The sequence below is a fragment of the Pogona vitticeps genome, chromosome 12, assembly GCF_051106095.1.
Source record: "Pogona vitticeps strain Pit_001003342236 chromosome 12, PviZW2.1, whole genome shotgun sequence".
In the NCBI taxonomy this organism is placed as follows: domain Eukaryota; kingdom Metazoa; phylum Chordata; class Lepidosauria; order Squamata; family Agamidae; genus Pogona; species Pogona vitticeps.
The window spans coordinates 9,626,988-9,646,439 of record NC_135794.1 but is presented as its reverse complement, the minus strand read 5'-3'; the positions used below and the strand labels follow the sequence as shown (position 1 = coordinate 9,646,439).

The window sequence follows — 19,452 nt, the reverse complement described above, 5'->3', positions numbered from 1 at the left end:
TACACCTTGCACACCCCTGCCCCACGAGCTGGGTACTCAATTTACTGATGTTGGAAGGATGGAAGGCTGAGTGAACCTTGAACTGGCTACCTGGGATCGAATCCAGGTTGTGAGCAGAGTTTTGGCTGCAGTACCGCACTTTGACCACTGTGTCACAAAGCTCTTACATTCTTTAATACCAAATATATTCATCCTTCTCTGTCCTAAGTTTTCACAGAAACAAAGAAAGAAAAGGCAAGGCCATCACGGAAGGGGAGCTTTAATCTAGTGATGTATGAATCTAGGCAACCTTAACAGATACACAGAAACCAAGAGTTGCAAAACCCCTGACATAAGGAAGGGAGAACATGCAAGTTCTTTCTGGCAATGAAGGGACGCTTGTTTCCCTGCAACTGTGCTGGGCGAAATGTGGCCCGATACTCCCTAGAGGAAACGTAGGCCTCCAGGCTCTCTGGCCTGGAGTCTTTTTGCTTAGCCTGGATGCTGCTGTGTGGGTGTTCCACAAACTGTCCCTTGAAGATCAAGTTCTTACGTCTTGCCACTACTGTTCATCTCCAGGGACTCAGCCCCAGGTTCCAATCTGGTGAGGAAAGCTTGGGAAAGATTCTGGACGGCTGAGCATGAAGATGATGGAGCCCAATACAGTGACGAGTGGTGAACATTCAAGGACCGGTTCAGTAACAGAGGGATCAGGGGCGCCAGAAAGCCTCCTGGGGTCAAAGTCCTCACAGAGAGACGTTAGGGGGCTCCTCCTGCAAAGATGAGCTCCAGAGCAGCCTGGATGTCCCCGCCGGTTGCTTGCAAGGCTCGGAGGCTGAGCTCGTCGTCGTGAATGCCCATGTCGCGCAGCTGCTGCAGCTGAGGCTGCCACTGGCTCTGCAGGCAAAGAAGAAAAAAGACCAGGTGTGCAGCTAAGCCAAGCTCTGGCAGAGCCCCGGCTCACTCGGTAGACTGGAAAGCAGCTCTGGGGCTTTTGGACTCCAACTCCCAGAATCCTCCAGGCAGCATAGCCACGCTGTGGACATAACACGATCTCCTCGCCACTCAGCATGCCCTGTGTGGTCTTTCTTGCACAGCTTGCTGCCCTGATCCAGCCTGCTTAGGCCAGAGCTTGAAAAACCTGCCTTTTTGGGATCACAAACCAGAGATTCCCACAGCTGGTATAGCCACTGTCCATGCTGGTGGGGGATTCTGGGCGCCGTGGTCCAAAAATAGCAGCATTTCCAACCCTGACTAAGGCTCCAGGTACAGAGACAGCGAAGTGCCGCCCTGAGCATGCTGGATTTGGAAGATCCAGGATCTCTTTCCCCCGAGCCACAAACCTCACAGGAAGAACTCAGGCCATACTTGCTCAGCTTTTCCTCCTTGGTCTGCCTCACAGGGCTGTTGTGAGGAGAGAATAGACAGAAGGAAAGCTCCATATGCTGCCTTGAGCTTACTGAAGGAAAGATGGATGGATGTTCACAAAACCATTAAATAAAGGAACTGCATGTCTCCAGCCTTTTATCTACCCACTCAGTCCTTCGTCCATGCACTTTGGCACCATGTATTGCCCCGAGAACCGCTGCCCGTCAGGCAAGGCCCAGGCCTTTTGGCCCCCAGCGGGATAAACAGATGGGAAAAGGCAACTGACCTGCAAGTTTGGCTGTCCAGACGCCTGCAGGGCGTGTTGTAGAGCCTGGCTGAAGAGGTCATTTGTGATGGGAGTTCCTGACTGGACCCCAGAGGACATCGGAGACGTGCCTGAAGAGTGTCCCTGGGGGAGGGGGGAGAGAAGAGAACACAGTTGCTGCCAAGAGAAAACAGGTCATCTGCACAAAAGCCTCACACCCAGAGGGGCCCAAATGAACTGAACACCAACAACCAGTTGAGTACAGCAAATGGAAGCTTGAAACTGGGTCAGAGGACCTTCCCTCTCACAGCTCAGATGGAACAGGTAGGACTCCCGTGAGATCAATGAGAGCATAGTAGGACTCCCCCCTATCCACAGGATCAATATCCACCGATTCACTTATCCGCTGCCTGAAAATACTAAGAAATAACTATTTATATGTATTGCCAGGATGTGTTTACCAGAACTGGCCACTACAAGGAGCCAGAGACCAGAGAGGGGGGAGTGGAATTGATCTCACACGGATACCACAGTCCTACTGTATTCTTAAGTAGAGTTTGCACCTTGATTCAGGAATGAAACCCCAGAATGATTATCCAATAAATCTTCCCAAGCAATGAGCCATCAACTCATTGCATCAACTCCACCCCTTTAGACCAGAGAGTCACAGTATGTTAATTTCTTAAATAAGTTTGCAAGGTTTATGTCTACAAGAGGCAGGGATTTGTATGTGTTTAACATTCTTGTTTGTAGTGTTCAGGCAGGAGATGGAAGTTTGGTGTTGTTCAGATGTGATTCTTGACTGCCGCCTACTGAAGTAATTGCACTGCAGTATATCCAAAGTGGAATCAATTTCCCTGAATTGAGATTTTAATGGGGAGCCTACATATGGCTGTTATGTCCATTGGTTTATAGAGAGGCTTAGGGCTGCATTTCTTCTAGACACAAGCCATTCTTCCGCCACCCCCCAACAAACAGAACAAGGAGATCAGCACCATCTACTGGAAGTTAACACACCAGAAACCATTTCCATCTTAAAAACAGAGCAAAAACTTGAGCTCAGCCATGGAAACCCATTGGAGGTGTACTGAACGGCTAAAAAGATCTTTCTGAGGGTAAAAGATGGCCAAGATACAGTGTTTACAACCAATCGGACAGATCTACCATGCCACATTCAGTTGCTGGGGGAAAGGTCTCCTTGACCACAAGATCTGTTCAGCCCATAGATAAGACGTATGTTCCTTATAGATGTTGCCTGGCCCACAACTTCCATCAGCTCTAGCTAATGAGACAACAGTGAGGGATATGACAGGAGTTACAACCCATAAGCATCTGGAGGGCCAGAGTTAGCCACCCCTGGCCAGTCCTCAAAGCAAAGAACGTTTGCTTAGTTTCTTGGAACATTCCAGTTCTGATGGGGCTTTCACCATAAAGATGCAGTACAATTCCATGGAAGTTAACTGGGAAGTGGGTTTGACTGATCTCCTTCAAACTCCTCTGGGTTTCTTCGAGTTTCTCTTCTGAGTAATTTGCAAACTACTTCATAAGCACAATACCAGCAATATTTAGCTCATCATAGAAGCGAGATATTTTGCAATAACGTTTGCATGTGCGTTTTTGAGGCTACAGCAACCCATCATCTCAGTCTCCATGCTGAGGGATTACAGGGACTTTTTCAAACTCTGAATTTTGTATGGAACTCCTGCCAGAGACCTTTCCCTTTTCTACTGAGGCTGTTGGAATAAGAAGCCTGGCTTCTGATGCTCCTCCTTTACCTGTGTTCCTGGAGTCGGGGTGTGTGAGCTGCTCTCTGGGGTGCTGGCCAGGGCCAAGGCCGTTGCTAGCTCACTCTGTGTGATGGGTCGAGGTCCTGCTGCCCCAGTGTAGCCAAGGGATGCTGGGCGGGACCCAGAGGTGCTGCTTGACGGAGTCGTCCTTGTGCTCTGTTTGGAAAGAGAAAACCTGTTTATGACCATGTGCATAAAATGGCTGGTTTACAGACTCCTCTACAATCCAAATCCTACTTTTGCTGAAGAAGGCAGGAACATAGGGGGAGTCCTGACTGATTAGACCAGGGGTATGTCTTGGGCACCATTCTGTACACAGAGGCCAACTAGGTGGCTATGGAAAACCAACCAGAGAAGTGTGATTTAATGCATGGACATGGTATTTAACTCCAGTAAGACTGAATATAATAAATAAAAATATAGCATCTCAGTGCTGGGGAGGCAAAAAGGAAAAAGGGGCCTATATTATGCATATGTGGTGGACGTGTGAAATAAGCAAGAAAGAATGGGCACTGGTTTAAGACGTTAGAAAAATTATTGGGTGTGATATTCAGATATCACCAATCACTGCCCTCCTGGACATAATTAATGACCATTTGAAAAAAAAATCAGAAAGAGTTAGTTGTTACAATGGTTACAGTAGCAAGATTAATGTTTGCAAAGAAATGGAAAAGCAACAAACAAATTAATCTTAATGTCTGGTATAAAGAAATGTGGAATATAGCAATTAATAACAAGTTAACATGTGAAATGAAAATAAGAAGAGGAATGATGAAATCTAATGATTTCAAAGATGTATGGAATTTATACTTGGAGCATGCATTTTTGAAGGGGAAAAGCTATGTGCCAGCAGAAGAATCAATGCATTTTTGGAGAGGAATGGGGTGAAGGGGAGTATAAACTGATATTATTGATTACCTAGTCCCAAGGGTGAAGGTGGCATGGGTGGGAAATGTTTATTGTGTATTGTGTCTAGTCACTAATGAGTTTGTATTTTAGTTTTATTTCTGCTATTTGTAATATTACTTTTATTAACAAAAACACACTTTTTAAAAAGAAGTGTGATTTAACAGAAAGTGTGATTAAACACCAGTCAGATTTCAGAGTAAGACCACCATAATCACTGAAGTCTGTGATCAACCCACAAATTGTGGAGAAGAATCGGAAGCATTTATGTGAGCCAGAGGGGAATTAGCCAAACACCAAAACAGGATGTGCCAATAATCAGTTATTGTGATTATTGTGCCAATAACCACAGGTGACCGGAACACAGAAGCAGGAAATAAAGCAGAACCAAACATCAGTGGAAAATCTGGCCCGCAAGTTAGGCATGAAGCAGGATAGCATGAAAGAATTACTGGCAAAGACAACAACGATAACGAAAGGCAAAAAGAAAAATCTAACATGAAACAGATTGACTCAGTGAAGGAAGTTTTTGCCAGATCTAAGCAGGGATGTTAATGATAGTACCTTTTGGAAACCATTAATTTCTAGGGTCATGGCAAACTGAAAGTGAATTACACACATAACAAGGAAAACCTGTATGTTACATTGATTCAACAGATCTACTACCGCTGGGACTAACAAAGATAAGCCAGTATTCCAGATATGGTTAAGATCAACATACAAGCCACATTTTTCACAGCAGCCACAAACTATGGGCTGACCATAGGCTATCATCCCCAACCTCAAGTTGCCACCAGCTTAGATCCCATGAAGAATTTGTTCTTCAATTCAAAGCATATTCATGAAGTTGGGATGATCTTGCTCCAAAAGGCATTATTGGGTATGTGCTAACAATTCAACCCACTTGCCACTGCACTGCCTGTTTCCAGACTTTTGCTTTATATTTCCTTCACCAAGAGACGAACCCAACTTTTAGATCCTTTTCGCTTTACCTGATGGAAATCATCTTCATCGTCAGAGAGACCTTCAAAAAGGAAGCCACCTGCCAAGAAGACACAATGAAGCACAGGTTAACTTTGACCCAGCTTCCATTATGTACGTGCAGCAAAGCAAGGTCAAAGATTTAGAGATGAAAGTATCTCAGCGTATAGCAGTGTGTGCTGCTTTTCCCTGTCCAGCATCCCTAAGAGCTGAGAAGAGTCTTGTGGATCATCTAGGAGAGAACAACTCTCCTGATGCTTTTGGACTGCAACTCTCAGCGTTCCTCATGACACTTTACACTAGCTAGGGCCGATGGGATCAGCAGAATTCAATGACATCTACAGCAGTGTTTACCAACCTTGGGTCCCCTGACCATTAGCTGCGTTGGCCAGGATTTCTAGGAGTTACTGTACAGTCCAAGAACGTCTGGGGAACCAAGGTTGGGAAACACTGGTCTAGAGGGACACACGTTGCCAGCCCCAATCTAGTTCAGCCTCTGCTCCAGGCAGGAAGTCCAAAACTAGAATATCTCCAACAGGTAGCTGCCTGCAAATCTCCACCTTCTCTAGATATGTGGTTCCATGGGCTCTCCACTCCACTCGCTTGCTGGGCATTTCTCTTTAACACTCTCCTCCTCCTCCTCTGCTCATATACCGTCTATCCTGGAGCATGTCACTCACCTGGCATGTCCCGATAGGAGCTGGAAGGCATGCTACGCGAGGAGGTCTCTCCAGTGGGCAAGGGGGTGCTTCCAGCCACAGAGTGGAGAACCAAGATGATGGCATTCACCAAAGCAGGATGGGTTGGAATGAGCCTAGACAGGGTTGTGACAAGAGGTTCCATTATACTATTGCCCCCAACCTACGAAGAATATTCTGTACAAAGATGTAACAGTCTTTTGGTGTGAGCTGCCTAATTTGAAATTGCCAAATGGGAGAAAGAGAGTGCTGCTCCTTCCAAAATAGGGGATATAGCCCTTTTGCAAAATTCACCAAGTGAGAAAGACTAGAGGTCAAACAGAAGTGGACCCTTTACAATCGATATGGTATATTTTTATTGTGGAATTTTCTCTCCTAGAAGGCCAGTGGGTGCCAGTTCCTTCTTGACCTGACTAGGTTGTAGAGTTCCGATAGATTAAATTGTGTTGATCCCACATATTCTGATACTTTGAACTGCTCTGTTGTGTGCACTGTGCTGCGAGTCTTTTTTTGACAGAGGAAGGGATACACATATTTTAGTAAATAAATAAGTGTCAGGGAGGCCAGAGTCACAGAATTAAGCCCATGATAGAACTGGAAGGAACTCAAAGGTAATCCAGTCTGTAATCCTGCTAATGCAAGAACTCCACTAATACAGCATGCCTGACAGGTGGCCGGCAAGGTAGCCAATGCATGAAAACCTCATCTGAAGGAGAATCCAGCACATCCCATGGTTGGCTATTATGCTGCTAAATGCGTCATAATGTTAGAATGTTCTTATGTTTAGCTAAACTGCTACAAATGGGGTTAAGTCCAAAAATTACATTAAACAGAATGAGTAACAACAGTTTCTTGCTGGGGATTTATAGAAAATAATGTTGATTACCACTAAGGTTTGATAATTTGCATATTATTCCTAGTCTTCCAGGGGTACAGAACCAGAATATCTGTTATAGTAATACTGTAATTCAAAGCAGTGTTGTTGGGGTGGGGGAGAGGGCGGGGAAGCAACACCATCATGATCTAACAGGGTACATATAAAAACTGCAATTGTCAGCTGCAACATCTACCAGATACAGGACAAAAGTTTGGAATGCAAGCCAGAAGGGTATCTCTGCATTGGTCAAGGAGAACAAACACAGCTCCTTCCCCTTGTTCAGAAATATCTGATTATGGACGATACCAGACCTGGGTCTGTGCTATTTAGCAAACTCACGTGTCCAGCATGGTTGGGTCAGCAAAGACAGAGAAAAGATCCTTATCCTGCAAGACACCTGACACAACGAGAAACAAAACCGTTTTGAGATAACTGTGAGTCTGTTTGAGCCAAAATATAACAAGAATAATAATATTGTGATACTTTTAAGACAAACAAATATATTTCAGTATATGGGTTTGTTGATTACAAAAGTTCAAAATGGCCAAAATCCTGTTGCTTGTAGTAGTAAAGTACACTAGGGCAGGCCCATTGAATCAATGAAGTTTTGCGGAATGAACTGCTCTGTAAGCTCCACTGCTTCAAATGGATCTACTGTAACAGGAACCTGTTGATACGTGCCATCAAGTTGCCTCCAGCTTATGGCAACCCTATGAACAAGTCATCTCCAAAATGCCCTCTTGCAAATTCAAGCCTGTGCCTTCTTTAGGAAGTCAATCAATCTTGTATTTGGTCTTCCTCACTATGCTAAAATAAGCTAATTCACCACATTCTCACTGATTCAATGGACCTATTCTAGTGCAATTTACTATGGTAAGCAACAGGATTTTGGCCACTATATCATGTGTCTGAAGAAATGGATTGTAATCTATGAAAGTTTACACTGGAATAAATTTCCTTGTTTTAATGGCTCCATTGTACTTTTGTTTTGGCAGACACAATATAGAAACCAGGCAGAAATCTGTGATGTGATACCCACCAATGAAGGAGGAATGCATGAAAACCAAGCAGCTCCTCTTAGTCAGAAGGCAATGTGCAACTGGAAGTTTGTAATTATACCGTATTTGCCAGTGTATAAGGCGACTGGGAGTATAAGATGGCCCCCCCCACATTCCCACTCAGAATGTAGAGTTTGTTATATACTTGTTGTATAAGACTACCCCCTCTTTCTCATGCGTGATTCTGCTTTGGCTGCATCATGGGGAGAGTTCCTTTTAACCCTTTTGGTTCCTTTTCGGAGGCGGCAGCCATTTTGGAGAGGCAGCAGCCATGTGGTCACATCTCAAAATGGCTGCCGCCTCTCTGCTGTTCCGACAGTCAGCTGTTCAGCGCTAGAGTCAGGCTGTTCCCAGGCTAGGAGCCGGGCTCTACTGGGTCTTACTACCAGGTAAGTGACTTCGCTGGGAGAGAGGGAGGGTTTGCTAGACATGCACCCAGCGTACAAGATGACCCCCCCCACTTGGAGGCATGTTTTTCAGGGCCAAAAAGTCATCTTGTACGCCGGCAAATACGGTATGTCTTCTTTTCCTAGTTTTACTTCTGCCTTTATGACATCCAGCTCTCGTTTTATTTTGCTTTTTTAGAACTTACCTCATTATTATTACTTTATTATTACCGTGCACTGAATGTTTTTGAGTTGTATAGCACCACAAAACTCTCATTACTGTGTGGTCTTAAAATGTAAAAACTTAATATAAGTGTACATTGTTATTAAGTTGCTTTAGGTTGGCAGGATAGCTCAATGGTTCAAATATCTGGCTGCAGAACCAGAGACTGGGAGCTTGATTCCCCACGGTGCCTCCAATGAGAAGAGCTAACCTGTGTAGCCCAGGGCACGCTACCTGTTCCCTGAATTTTCCTCAGAAGAAGGGAATGGTGAATCTCTTCTTAGTATTCTCTACCTAGAAAACCCCAGGATGGGGCATCAGAAATCAGAATTGGCTTGACAGCATGCTATAAAACTTACTTCAAGACCAACTAAACTGTGTGCTCGCTTGCGCAGAGCTCCATTAGGACTGCGCACGGGCAGTTGTTTTATTCACTGCGAATAAAGCCCATCGCATCCCTGTGCACACAAAGTGAGGCTCCTGCGCAGCAGGACAAAAAATTAGAGGGAATGTTGTTCCAAGACGTACATAATTTATCCCACAGATAAACTTCAGACTTCAGTTGAAAAGGCTGCTTTTCCTTGGTGGAGACGTGGGAAAAAATCAGAAAGCTAGATTTTATCATCTATTTCTAGTAGCCACGTGCAAGATGTTTTCCAAACTAGAAGAACACAGGTTCCTGCTTGGAACAGCCTGAATCTAAAATTCAACCCAGGGGAAAACAAAGCAGGAAAGATAGGAAATGGAAGCAGAGGCAACCAAGTTAGAATATGCCAAAAAAAAAAAAAAAATTCGATAAAGGTCCCTCGGGTTCATTACATCAGAGTAACTTTCCACAGGTTTGAATCCCAGCTGTTGCTGATCTACAGTTCCTATTACCCAAATCAGCATGTCAGTGACAATCAGGAATAACAGGAGATGTAGTCAGTACGAGAACCAGCATCCTGTAGTATTTAAGAGTGCTGGTCTAGCACTAGGGCAGTGGCTCCCAACCCTGGCTAACCCAGGTGTTCTTGGCCTGCAACTCCCAGGAGCTCTTACCAACATGGCTAGTGGTGGAGACTTCTGGGAGTTGCAGTCCAAAAATGTCTGGCTAACCAAAGTTGGGAGCCTCTTCCCTAATGAGATCTTAGTTACATCACCCCAGCTGAATTACTGTAACGTGCTTTAGGTGGGGCTGCCTATGGAAAATGTCACAAAACTTCATTGGGTCCAAAATACAATAGCTAGAGAGCTGACTGGGGCTGGTTATGGGGATCACATAACCCCTCTGTTACAGCAACTCCACTGGCTGCTGATCAGTTTATTGTTGTTGTTTAGTTGTTAAGTCGTGTCTGACTCTTTGTAACCCCATGGACCACAGCACGCCAGGCCCTCCTGTCTTCCACTGCCTCCTGGAGTTTTTAAATGGATTGTTTTGCCTTACTGCTTTCAATATGATGTTGCTGTTGCTTTAGTTTACCATTTCTTAGAGTGGTATTGTTTGATCTTTTTTATTATTTGTATGCTTACCGTTTATAACTTTAAATACTGTCTTTTAATGATATAATCCTCCTTGGGGTAAATATTTTAAATAAACATAAATAAACAAGCTCTGAAAAGCTGCAACAGAAAATGAAGGTTCAAGTGGGGGGGGAATCGGTTTTTAGAAGGGCTTAGTAGCAGATAAACAGGAATGGCATCATCCTGCCAAATCCCTGACTTACGTGTTTCCCCACCAAACTCTCTTTGCTGGACTCACCCAGAGCAATTGGGTCACTGCTCAATCCTGGTGTAGCAACAATGATCTGATCCAGGGACTCCTTGTTTCCCAACATCTTGAAAACCTACAAGGGGAAACACAGAGAGATCAGCCCTGCCCTGCCATGGAGCTGCAAGCCTGGATATCTCCGAAACCTTTCCAGATGTTGGCTTCACTGGCCAATATCCTATTGCTGAAGGAACTGAAATGCCATGATATTTCATGGAGAACAGCTGCAAGTTACCAACTTAGCAGATATTACTTGTACACTAAGTTGCACAACTCAATAAGCAAAAGACAATGACTGACATCCAGTCACAAGAGTAGGCCCACTGAATCAATGAAACTTAGAGTAGACTCGTGAGTCCCTTCCCCCTCTGAATTCAATGGGTTTAACTCTAGCTGCAACTTATTTGTGGATATTGTGCTGCCACAAAATCTGCCATTTATTCTACCACAGTAACACGGCTTTGCCTGATTCTTCCCACATTGCAAGGAGTCAGACAGAGGAGAAGTGCTACTAGTCACACTTACCGAATCTCGGAAGACGGGACTGCTCTGCAAGGCAGTGTGTAGGACACGGAATTCTCGTACCGCAGCCACTTTATCTACTGGTTCTGGAGACAGGAAAGATAAGCCATCAGAGGACAGCTCAGCAAAAAGCAGCACGCAGGTGATCTGCTTAGCACTGGCTAGAGGTAACTATTGATTCCAATCCAGAGGCACTTCTGCCATGGAAGGTACACAGAATAGAAATCTGACAGTACAATGGCAACTTTAAACTGGAATGTGTCAGATATTAGATCACAGTTTTGGAGAACCACCTATAAACCAATGTGGTACAGCACTGAGAGTGCTGGACTGGAATTCAGGAAATCCAGGATCTACTCCCCATTGAGTCATGAAAATTCACTGGAAGACCTTGGGCCAGTCAAACACTCCCTAACACTCATTGTTCAGGAGAAAGAAACATGCAGAGGCCGTGGCTGTTTGTATTCTATGCTCTTTTCCTCTCCTTTCCCAGCCAGAGGAATGGCAAAGTACCAATTCTGCCCAGAGTAACCACCTTACCCGGTTTCTGTTCTGGCTCAGGCCACGATTTCCGGAGGACGTGTACTGTGGAACCAGACTGGATACCGTAGAATTCCAGGGTCTGGTCATCCCGCAGCTTGCGGCCACAGTAAATCAAATCTGGAAAAACAATTCAGAATTGTAAGGGTGGATAACACACAAGTGAATACCTGTTTTACAGGCTGGGGAGACACCAGAGATAGTCTCCCTTTCTTCAGCAACACAGCCATCAAGGACATGCTCTGGAGTTCGTTTAATCCTCCACGATGATGATTTCTTGAAAATTCCCAAACTAAGTGAAGGGATCATAGCTTAGTGGTAGGGTATGACTTTTGCAAGTGGAATGTCCCAACTTTAACCCTGGTCATCTCCAGCTGAGTGCAAAGTGAGCACCTAGATCTACCCGTATCACTCGTTCTAGCCAGGAGGGGTGACTGAGGAGCCTAACGCAGGGGGAGGTCCAGAAAGAAAAAACAAGAAACTGGGCCTTCTCGGCAGTGACTCCCTGTCTGTGGAACAACCTCTCCTTCGAGATCCATTTGGTCCCCTCGCTGGGCAGTTTCAAAAGCCAACTGAAGACCTGGCTATTCAGACAGGCCTCCCCTCTAGGCACCACATAAATCTTTTCATTTCCATCTTGAATAATTGTTAATTCTCTGTAAATAGTGGTATAACTGTTTTATATGTTAATCGTTTTATATTCTCTGTTGTGAGCCACCCAGAGTAGACTGTGTCTAGATGGGTGGCATATAAGTCCAATAAATAAATAAATAAACTTCAGCAATTCACTTATTTGGACCAAAACTGGGGAGGGGTTTGGGGGGATCTATAAAAAGGGGGAATTGGGGCATCTTGGAATTTAAAAAGATCAGGTAGCACATGATCAGAATCCTGGTTTAGAATTAATACAATCATGAGTGACTGCACTAACCATGGATCTTCCATTCACAGTGCGATTATCATCATACCTGAACCCAGGTGTCTGGTTTGTCTCTCCTTGCCCAAGGGAGAAAGAGAACACAGTTGAGTGTTTCCAAGAAAAACATTTAAGATACTGACAATACCTGTCAACAAATTTCAGCATCATTACAACTATTTGTGGCACCACCAGGTCATGGTGGACCAACAGCTTACCAATGAGTTCTGGGTCGGGGACAGATTCCTGAAGCTTTCCCGTGATGAGCTGTTTCAGGTACGAGATGCTACAGCTCCCCAAGGGGCATTCTCCCAGTTCCGTTTCTGGCAGCCTCAGAATGGATTTGGGAGCCAGGGGCTGGTCAGCCAGCTTCACAGCAATGTAACACTCGGAGATGGACATGGTGTTCATTTCCTGGGGAGAGCGTGATGTTGTGAGGTCCCAGTCTGTACTCCAAGAGGAATCTAGAACACACACAATGGGAATTTTAAAGAGATGGGATCTTTTCCAGACCCATTTTCTCCAGGGGCCAATCACACAAACAGGACTTGAAGGTTTACAGTCTGTACTCCAAGCGGAATCTAGAAAACACCCAATGGGAATTTTAAAGAGATGGGATCTTTTCCAGACCCATTTTCTCCAGGGGCCAATCGCACAAACAGGACATGAAGGTTTACAGTTCTCCATTAACAATTCCCCCAAAACTGATGTTCAGCAAACACTGCCTCTGAACCTGCACTGAACTGAGTTGGCATCCTTCAGATATTTTAGACTATTACCTCCATAAGGCCCAATCAAAAACATTGGTGGTTAGAGACAGTGGAAGCCGGAGCCCAGATATAGCTGGAGAATGCTGGATTTGCTATCTCTGACATAGAGAGAAACTGGGAAGCGGGCAGGCGCTATTTCAGTGCCTCCTCCAGGAGGAGGGCCCTCCACTTCATAAATAACCTTATCTACCAACATCTGCACTGTGGAAAAGATCCCAAAAGAGAGAAGCAAGTAAAATGCCTAGAGAATTACTCCCAGTCAGGCTGATGGCCTCCTAATGGGTCATCTGTCACCATCTAGGCTGTGCAAAGAACTCCATATGCTTAACGTGTGTTTACATGCACATAGGCTACTAATAATGTAGCCAAGACTCAATGGACTCAATATTCTTATAACATTATCAGGATTCTTATAACATTATCAAATGTTGCAGTCATTACCATGTTGTCCCCCTTTGTAATCTATAGCCTGGGATTAATTAAGCCACCCATCACTGCCATTGTTTACTGAACAAAACTTCCCCGGAAGGGAAGGGCACGGTAATAGTCATTCCTAGGTGTAAAAAGCCACACCATCAACTCTTTTGTGCCCAGGAAACAATAAGTCTCCCAGAATCCTTCACCCCTTAAGGCAATTAATTGTGGCTCCAGCCTTAAGACTGAAAACGCAGCCCTCTTAGTCAGAACTTGGAAACGTGACTTTCTGGGACTCCCAACTCCCGGGATCTCCCACCCTGCTCTGGCGTCGAAGACCCTCAACTCCTCCATTGTTGGCGATGGTGTCTGGGGCTCATGGGAGTTGTAGTCCAAGGACACCTGAAGGGCCGTGTCTGCCCCCCCAACCCCTCATCTCAGCCGAAAACTTTGGCAGGGAAAGAGGAAGAATAAAACGTGATAAATGGAAGGGATCTAGTGCCACAGTGAGTCACACATACACACATAAAGGCGCAGAATCCATTACTGCAACCACTATACCACACTGCCCCCTCAACCGGTCCTCCTCAGTCACAGAGCGGGGAAAATATAAGAATAATAAAAGGGGGGACAAAATAATCCACCCAACAAGCCTCCACTCCCCCATAAAACAAAAACAAAACCCCTTTATTTTTTCCATTCCCACGTACCTGGATGTTTACGACCAACGGCCTCGTCTATCCGGAAACGCTTCCCCGAACCCGCGCGAGACATGCCGGGAGTTGTAGTGAGCAGGAAAGAACGTTCACTTGCCTCTCTCCACGGAGCAAAAAAAAAAGACCCACGCGGAGGAGAAGAGCGCGAACCTATCAATGCCCAACGGAAGCCACCGCTCTGCCGCAAAGGACTCTGGGAACTGAGGTTCCACCTCAACCCCCAGTGAAAAAAAAAATTGAGGGCGGGCGAAAACAGAAAAGGGTGGTGCGTTGTGACGTCACAGAGCTGGTGTATCTTCGCCAATCAGGAAGGAGGCGTGAATGGGATACAACCAATCGGTGCGCGGGATGCCGGGGTGCGGCTTATTTAAAACAGATCAGGCGGGTAAGTTTGGGTTTTTCCTTCTTTCATTGCGGTGCTGGGTTTGTTTGTTTGTTTTTTTAAGGTACGGTTGCGTTGTTTTCTGGTGAGTTGCTTCACTCCCGTTCTGAAAGTCTAGACTCCCTAATGTCTGTTTTTCACTGATTTTAGATCGTCCATTTCCAAAACGGTGCTAAAATAGCATTTTAGGCGCAAAACCTGCGCTAACATTCGGTTAGTAGTGTTTGCTTTATCGCCGAATTTAGCCGGAGGGGTTTCAAAAGAGATGGAGGAATATTATTATTTGTCGAATCCGGGTGGCTTAATGCCTCGAGTCCTGGTTCTGAGCCCATGGGGTGTAACTTTTAGGTGACTGTCTCAAGATTTCAAGGAAGCAGCGTTTACTTTAGCTGGCTGGCGGGGAAGGACCTTAGTGAATATTATAATATTCTAATTTTAAAGGGACGGAGAGTATGCGTGCTGCTTTTCTAGGAATTGGAAACTGGATTGCAATTTTTTTTCCAGATTTGTTCGCTATGCACCCGTTGCATCCTCAGGACAGGGTTAGGGGAAAGTTTGGTCTTCGACGTTGTGTCCTGCAAGTCATTGGCAACATGGCCAGGCGTTTTCTTAGTGACTGGCTACTAAGAAATGGACTGTGAGGTTTTGTTCCCCCCCCTCCCTTTCCAGTCTTTATTTTCTGGACGCTATGGGGAGGGGGGTGTGTGCCAGGTATAAATAAATGACAGCAAAAAATTTTGATTGTTATCACCTAAAATGGACTGGAAGGTCAGAAGCTGCTCACCTTTGCCTTAACTAAGTTTGATATGGTGGAGTCTAAATTCAAAGTGATCCAAAAAACTTTCAGTTTTGTAACAGCTCTATACCTAGAGCCCACTATCTCTGGATGCAGAAGTGAAGAGGGACTTCTTTTTTCCTGTTGATTCAGTCTAGGGTTGTTCCTGGTGCCTTTTTAGATTTTTCTTGGGAAAGTTTGTGGAAAGGATAAGCATAAGTACCCTTCATGACAACAATGTAAGCATGTCACTCGGTTATCCCAGATAGCTGAAGATACATATATGTTGTTTTATTCATTTAACTAAATAACTTAACTTTCAAGCTTAAGAAATTGGAAAGTGTAGGGAAGTTGCTGAAATAATGGGAAATCCACCTTATCTAATATTGTTTCACAGCTCTGCACTTTATACAACTAATTGCATGCATGTCTTAAGTATTAATTTATCTCAGATGTATATTCCTGATGAGGAAATCTCAGACATTTGGGGCACACCAAGTTAAATATCTTCCAGTCCTTGTTTAGTACCTCTACACTATTTTATGTTCCCTCTAGGTTAAGTCAAAATGGCTGACGAAGAAATTGCTGCTCTGGTTGTGGACAATGGTTCCGGCATGTGCAAAGCTGGGTTTGCAGGAGACGATGCCCCCCGTGCAGTGTTCCCCTCCATCGTGGGGCGGCCCAGGCACCAGGGAGTCATGGTAGGGATGGGTCAGAAGGACAGCTACGTGGGAGATGAAGCTCAGAGCAAGAGAGGTATCCTGACCCTGAAGTATCCCATTGAACATGGCATTGTTACCAACTGGGACGACATGGAGAAGATCTGGCACCACACCTTCTATAATGAGTTGAGGGTGGCCCCTGAAGAGCACCCGGTCTTGCTCACCGAAGCCCCTCTGAACCCCAAAGCCAATCGGGAGAAGATGACTCAGATCATGTTTGAGACCTTCAACACGCCAGCCATGTATGTGGCCATCCAGGCAGTGCTGTCCCTCTACGCCTCTGGCCGTACCACAGGGATCGTCATGGACTCTGGAGATGGAGTCACCCACACGGTGCCCATTTATGAAGGTTACGCCTTGCCCCATGCCATCCTGCGTCTAGATCTGGCTGGCCGTGACCTGACTGATTACCTCATGAAGATCTTGACGGAGAGGGGATACAGCTTCACCACCACAGCTGAGAGGGAGATTGTGAGAGATATTAAGGAGAAGCTCTGCTATGTTGCTTTGGATTTCGACCAAGAGATGGCCACGGCCGCATCCTCCTCCTCTCTGGAGAAGAGCTATGAGCTACCTGATGGGCAGGTGATCACCATTGGCAATGAACGCTTCAGGTGTCCAGAAGCCCTCTTCCAACCCTCCTTTCTGGGCATGGAATCATGTGGCATCCATGAGACCACCTTCAACTCCATTATGAAGTGTGACGTGGACATCCGCAAGGACCTCTATGCCAACACGGTCCTATCAGGAGGGACCACCATGTACCCAGGCATTGCTGACAGGATGCAGAAGGAGATCACAGCCTTGGCCCCCAGTACAATGAAGATCAAGATCATTGCTCCTCCGGAGCGCAAGTATTCTGTGTGGATTGGGGGCTCTATTTTGGCCTCTCTCTCCACCTTCCAGCAGATGTGGATCAGCAAGCAAGAGTATGATGAATCTGGTCCGTCCATTGTCCACCGTAAATGCTTTTGAGTGTCTTTTGTTTCTAGACAAACAAAATAAGATTTTTAAAAAATGTTTGATGTGGTCCTCCTGAATCGGCTCTCTTGTTTTCTGTTGCTTGGCAATTCTTATCACTGGAAGCCTGTGCTTGTGTATTCCTCGAAATTTTTCCTTCTCTTCCTTGCTGCTGGTGATATAGCCCTGCTTTCATTCTAGTATAATTGAAGCTGTCCTAATGTTCCATGATAGAGCAAGATTTTGATGTGAATGTGCCCCTTTGTGTGTTTGGGGGAAAAATAAATCTTCAGAATGGAATAATAAACATATGTTTGTGGCTCCTTTGTTGATGCTTGTTCAACTGAAAAACATAAGACATAAGAAGTTTATTTGTCATTGCACTCACAAGTGGGTGCAACAAAATGAGGTGCTCTTCCCCAAGGTAAAACTGGACAACACCAGTACAGATGCATTTTATCATGAGATTCCAGATCAGTTCTCAATATTCTGCATAGGTGTAGGAGTGACCATGCTCCTGGTTGGAAGCAGGTTATGCTGTGGTATGTGGCCCATCCAAGAATGTAAGAAACATTCCCACTTGGTTTCAAATTTGATACCCTGTTTCCCTGAAAATAAGACCTAACCTGAAAATAAGCCCTAGTATGGTTTTTCAGGATGCTCGTAATATAAGCCCTACCCCAAAAATAAGCCCTAGCTAAGTGACAACCCCGCCCTCCACCATGGTGCAGCAACCAGAAGATGATATGATTGTATTTGAATAAATGTAGATTGTTGTACATGAAAAAAAATCCCCTGAAAATAAGCCCTAATGTGTTTTTTGGAACAAAATATAATATAAGACCTTGTCCTTTTTTCAGGGAAACATGGTAGCAAATCCAGTTCTGCATTTGAGGCAGAAGAGACGGGTCTGGTTAGACCAGTGGTTGCCAGTCTTAGAGGCCCAGATCTTGGTAGACTCCAAGCGCAGCGGTGATGCAGATAAGAAAATCAAATTGAGGAAAGGAGGTAAAGAACCTAAATCAGAACTGAAGAGCAGTACTAAATTAAGAAATGAGAAAAACAGACAAGATTATAAGATCAATGCAGGAATAGTTTCTTACCACCTGGAGGTCCATATTATGCTATGGACTGTGCCAACCACAGTCTTGTCTTGGCCTCTGTAGTAGACACAAAAGGGCCTCTGTTGAAGACTTTAAATTGCATCCAGTAGGGAGCATGGAAAAGTTATTAACATTGACAAAAACTCCAAAAACAGTATTAAAATATTACAATGTACTACATTTCCCAGATACAGTAATTCATTATACAGTAGTGCCTCGCTTTAGGATTGCCCCGCATTACGACGAATCTGCTTTACAACAATCTTTTTGCAATCACAAAACGATGGTCTAAATGGGGGAATTTCGCTTTGCGATGATCGATTCCCTGCTTCGGGAATCGATTTTTCGCTAAATGATGTTTTTTAAACAGCTGATCGGCGATTTCAAAATGGCCGCCAGGTAAATAAAATGGCTCCCCGCTGTGTTTAGGGACGGATTCCTCACTATACAGGCAGCGAAAATGGCTGCCGTATGGAGGATCTTCACTGTATGGTGAGTTTTAAGCCCATTAGAATGCATTGAAAGGTTTTCAACACATTTCAATGGGCTTTTTATTTTCCCTTTACGATGTTTTTGCTTAATGGTGATTTTCCTGGAATGGATTATCGCCGTTAAGCGAGGCACCACTGTACAACAGTGGTGTGGAAAAGACAATATTATTCAACTAAATGATGTGTTCAGAATGTAACACACTTTATAACATGCATATCTTCATACTGCTCTGAACTGGTTCCTTCTAACCTAAACTGTAGGCACTGGAGCTTATCTCCCTGAAACACCAGCAGTTTGCACTGAGCTTCAGGCAGCTTTCTATCTTACATTGATGCTGCCCATTTCATAGTATTTTTCCAAATACATTTTGGTGCTTATCTTTTCTGCTGGAGCCTGTGTTCTTAATTCTGAATGTCCTTCCATTGTGGATTTTTTTCTGTCATTCAGTGTTGAATAGGACTTTCGAAGACAAAATTGAAGATTGTAAATTACACAGGCTTTCATAAAAAGTGGAAAACAGTGTTTCATGCCCACCTGCCACCACAGTCGACCACTGTCAGCATGTAATTTATATGCAAATGTACTGTATATGCATACTTCCCAATTGAAATTTGAGCTTCATGCATCTCAGGAAAACTGATCAAATGTTTATATTACAGTATAATGTAGTGTATAAAGTGCCACAGAACCAGTGAAGTGACCTGAGATACCTTAAAAGCTAACAACTGGTGCTTTAGTAGCCAGCCAATGTTATTTTTCCAGGTTTTATAATAATTATGCATTGTCAAGTCTTTTCTGATTTTTCAATGTTTTCTGGGTAGAGAATACTGACGTGGATTGCATTCCCTCCTGGGGGCATTCT

At 44.6% G+C, this 19,452-nt stretch overlaps 2 protein-coding genes across 3 annotated transcripts; one reads left to right on the top strand and one right to left on the bottom strand.

Annotated features, from left to right (window-relative positions):
- Positions 1-243: 243 nt before the first annotated feature.
- Positions 244-14,352, bottom strand: UBL7 (ubiquitin like 7). The gene is made up of 11 exons (XM_078381085.1): positions 14,151-14,352; positions 12,475-12,720; positions 11,341-11,460; positions 10,804-10,886; positions 10,270-10,354; positions 7,201-7,258; positions 5,967-6,100; positions 5,298-5,347; positions 3,388-3,555; positions 1,634-1,756; positions 244-876 (listed from the first exon to the last, which is right to left on the bottom strand). The coding sequence occupies exons 1-11, from the start codon at positions 14,212-14,214 to the stop codon at positions 739-741; spliced, it is 1,269 nt and encodes a 422-aa protein (XP_078237211.1). The 5' UTR covers positions 14,215-14,352; the 3' UTR covers positions 244-738.
- An 86-nt stretch (positions 14,353-14,438) lies between these two features.
- LOC110084444 (actin, cytoplasmic type 5) lies at positions 14,439-17,302 on the top strand. 2 transcript variants are annotated; one of them, XM_072982289.2, is made up of 2 exons: positions 14,439-14,541; positions 15,869-17,302. In XM_072982289.2, exon 2 carries the CDS (start codon positions 15,880-15,882, stop codon positions 17,008-17,010), a length of 1,131 nt encoding a protein of 376 aa, XP_072838390.1. In that variant the 5' UTR covers positions 14,439-14,541; positions 15,869-15,879; the 3' UTR covers positions 17,011-17,302. The 2 variants fall into 2 exon arrangements, with proteins under 2 accessions (XP_072838390.1, XP_072838388.1); XM_072982287.2 differs by lacking the exon at positions 14,439-14,541 and adding an exon at positions 14,549-14,623.
- The last annotated feature ends 2,150 nt before the right edge of the window (positions 17,303-19,452 follow it).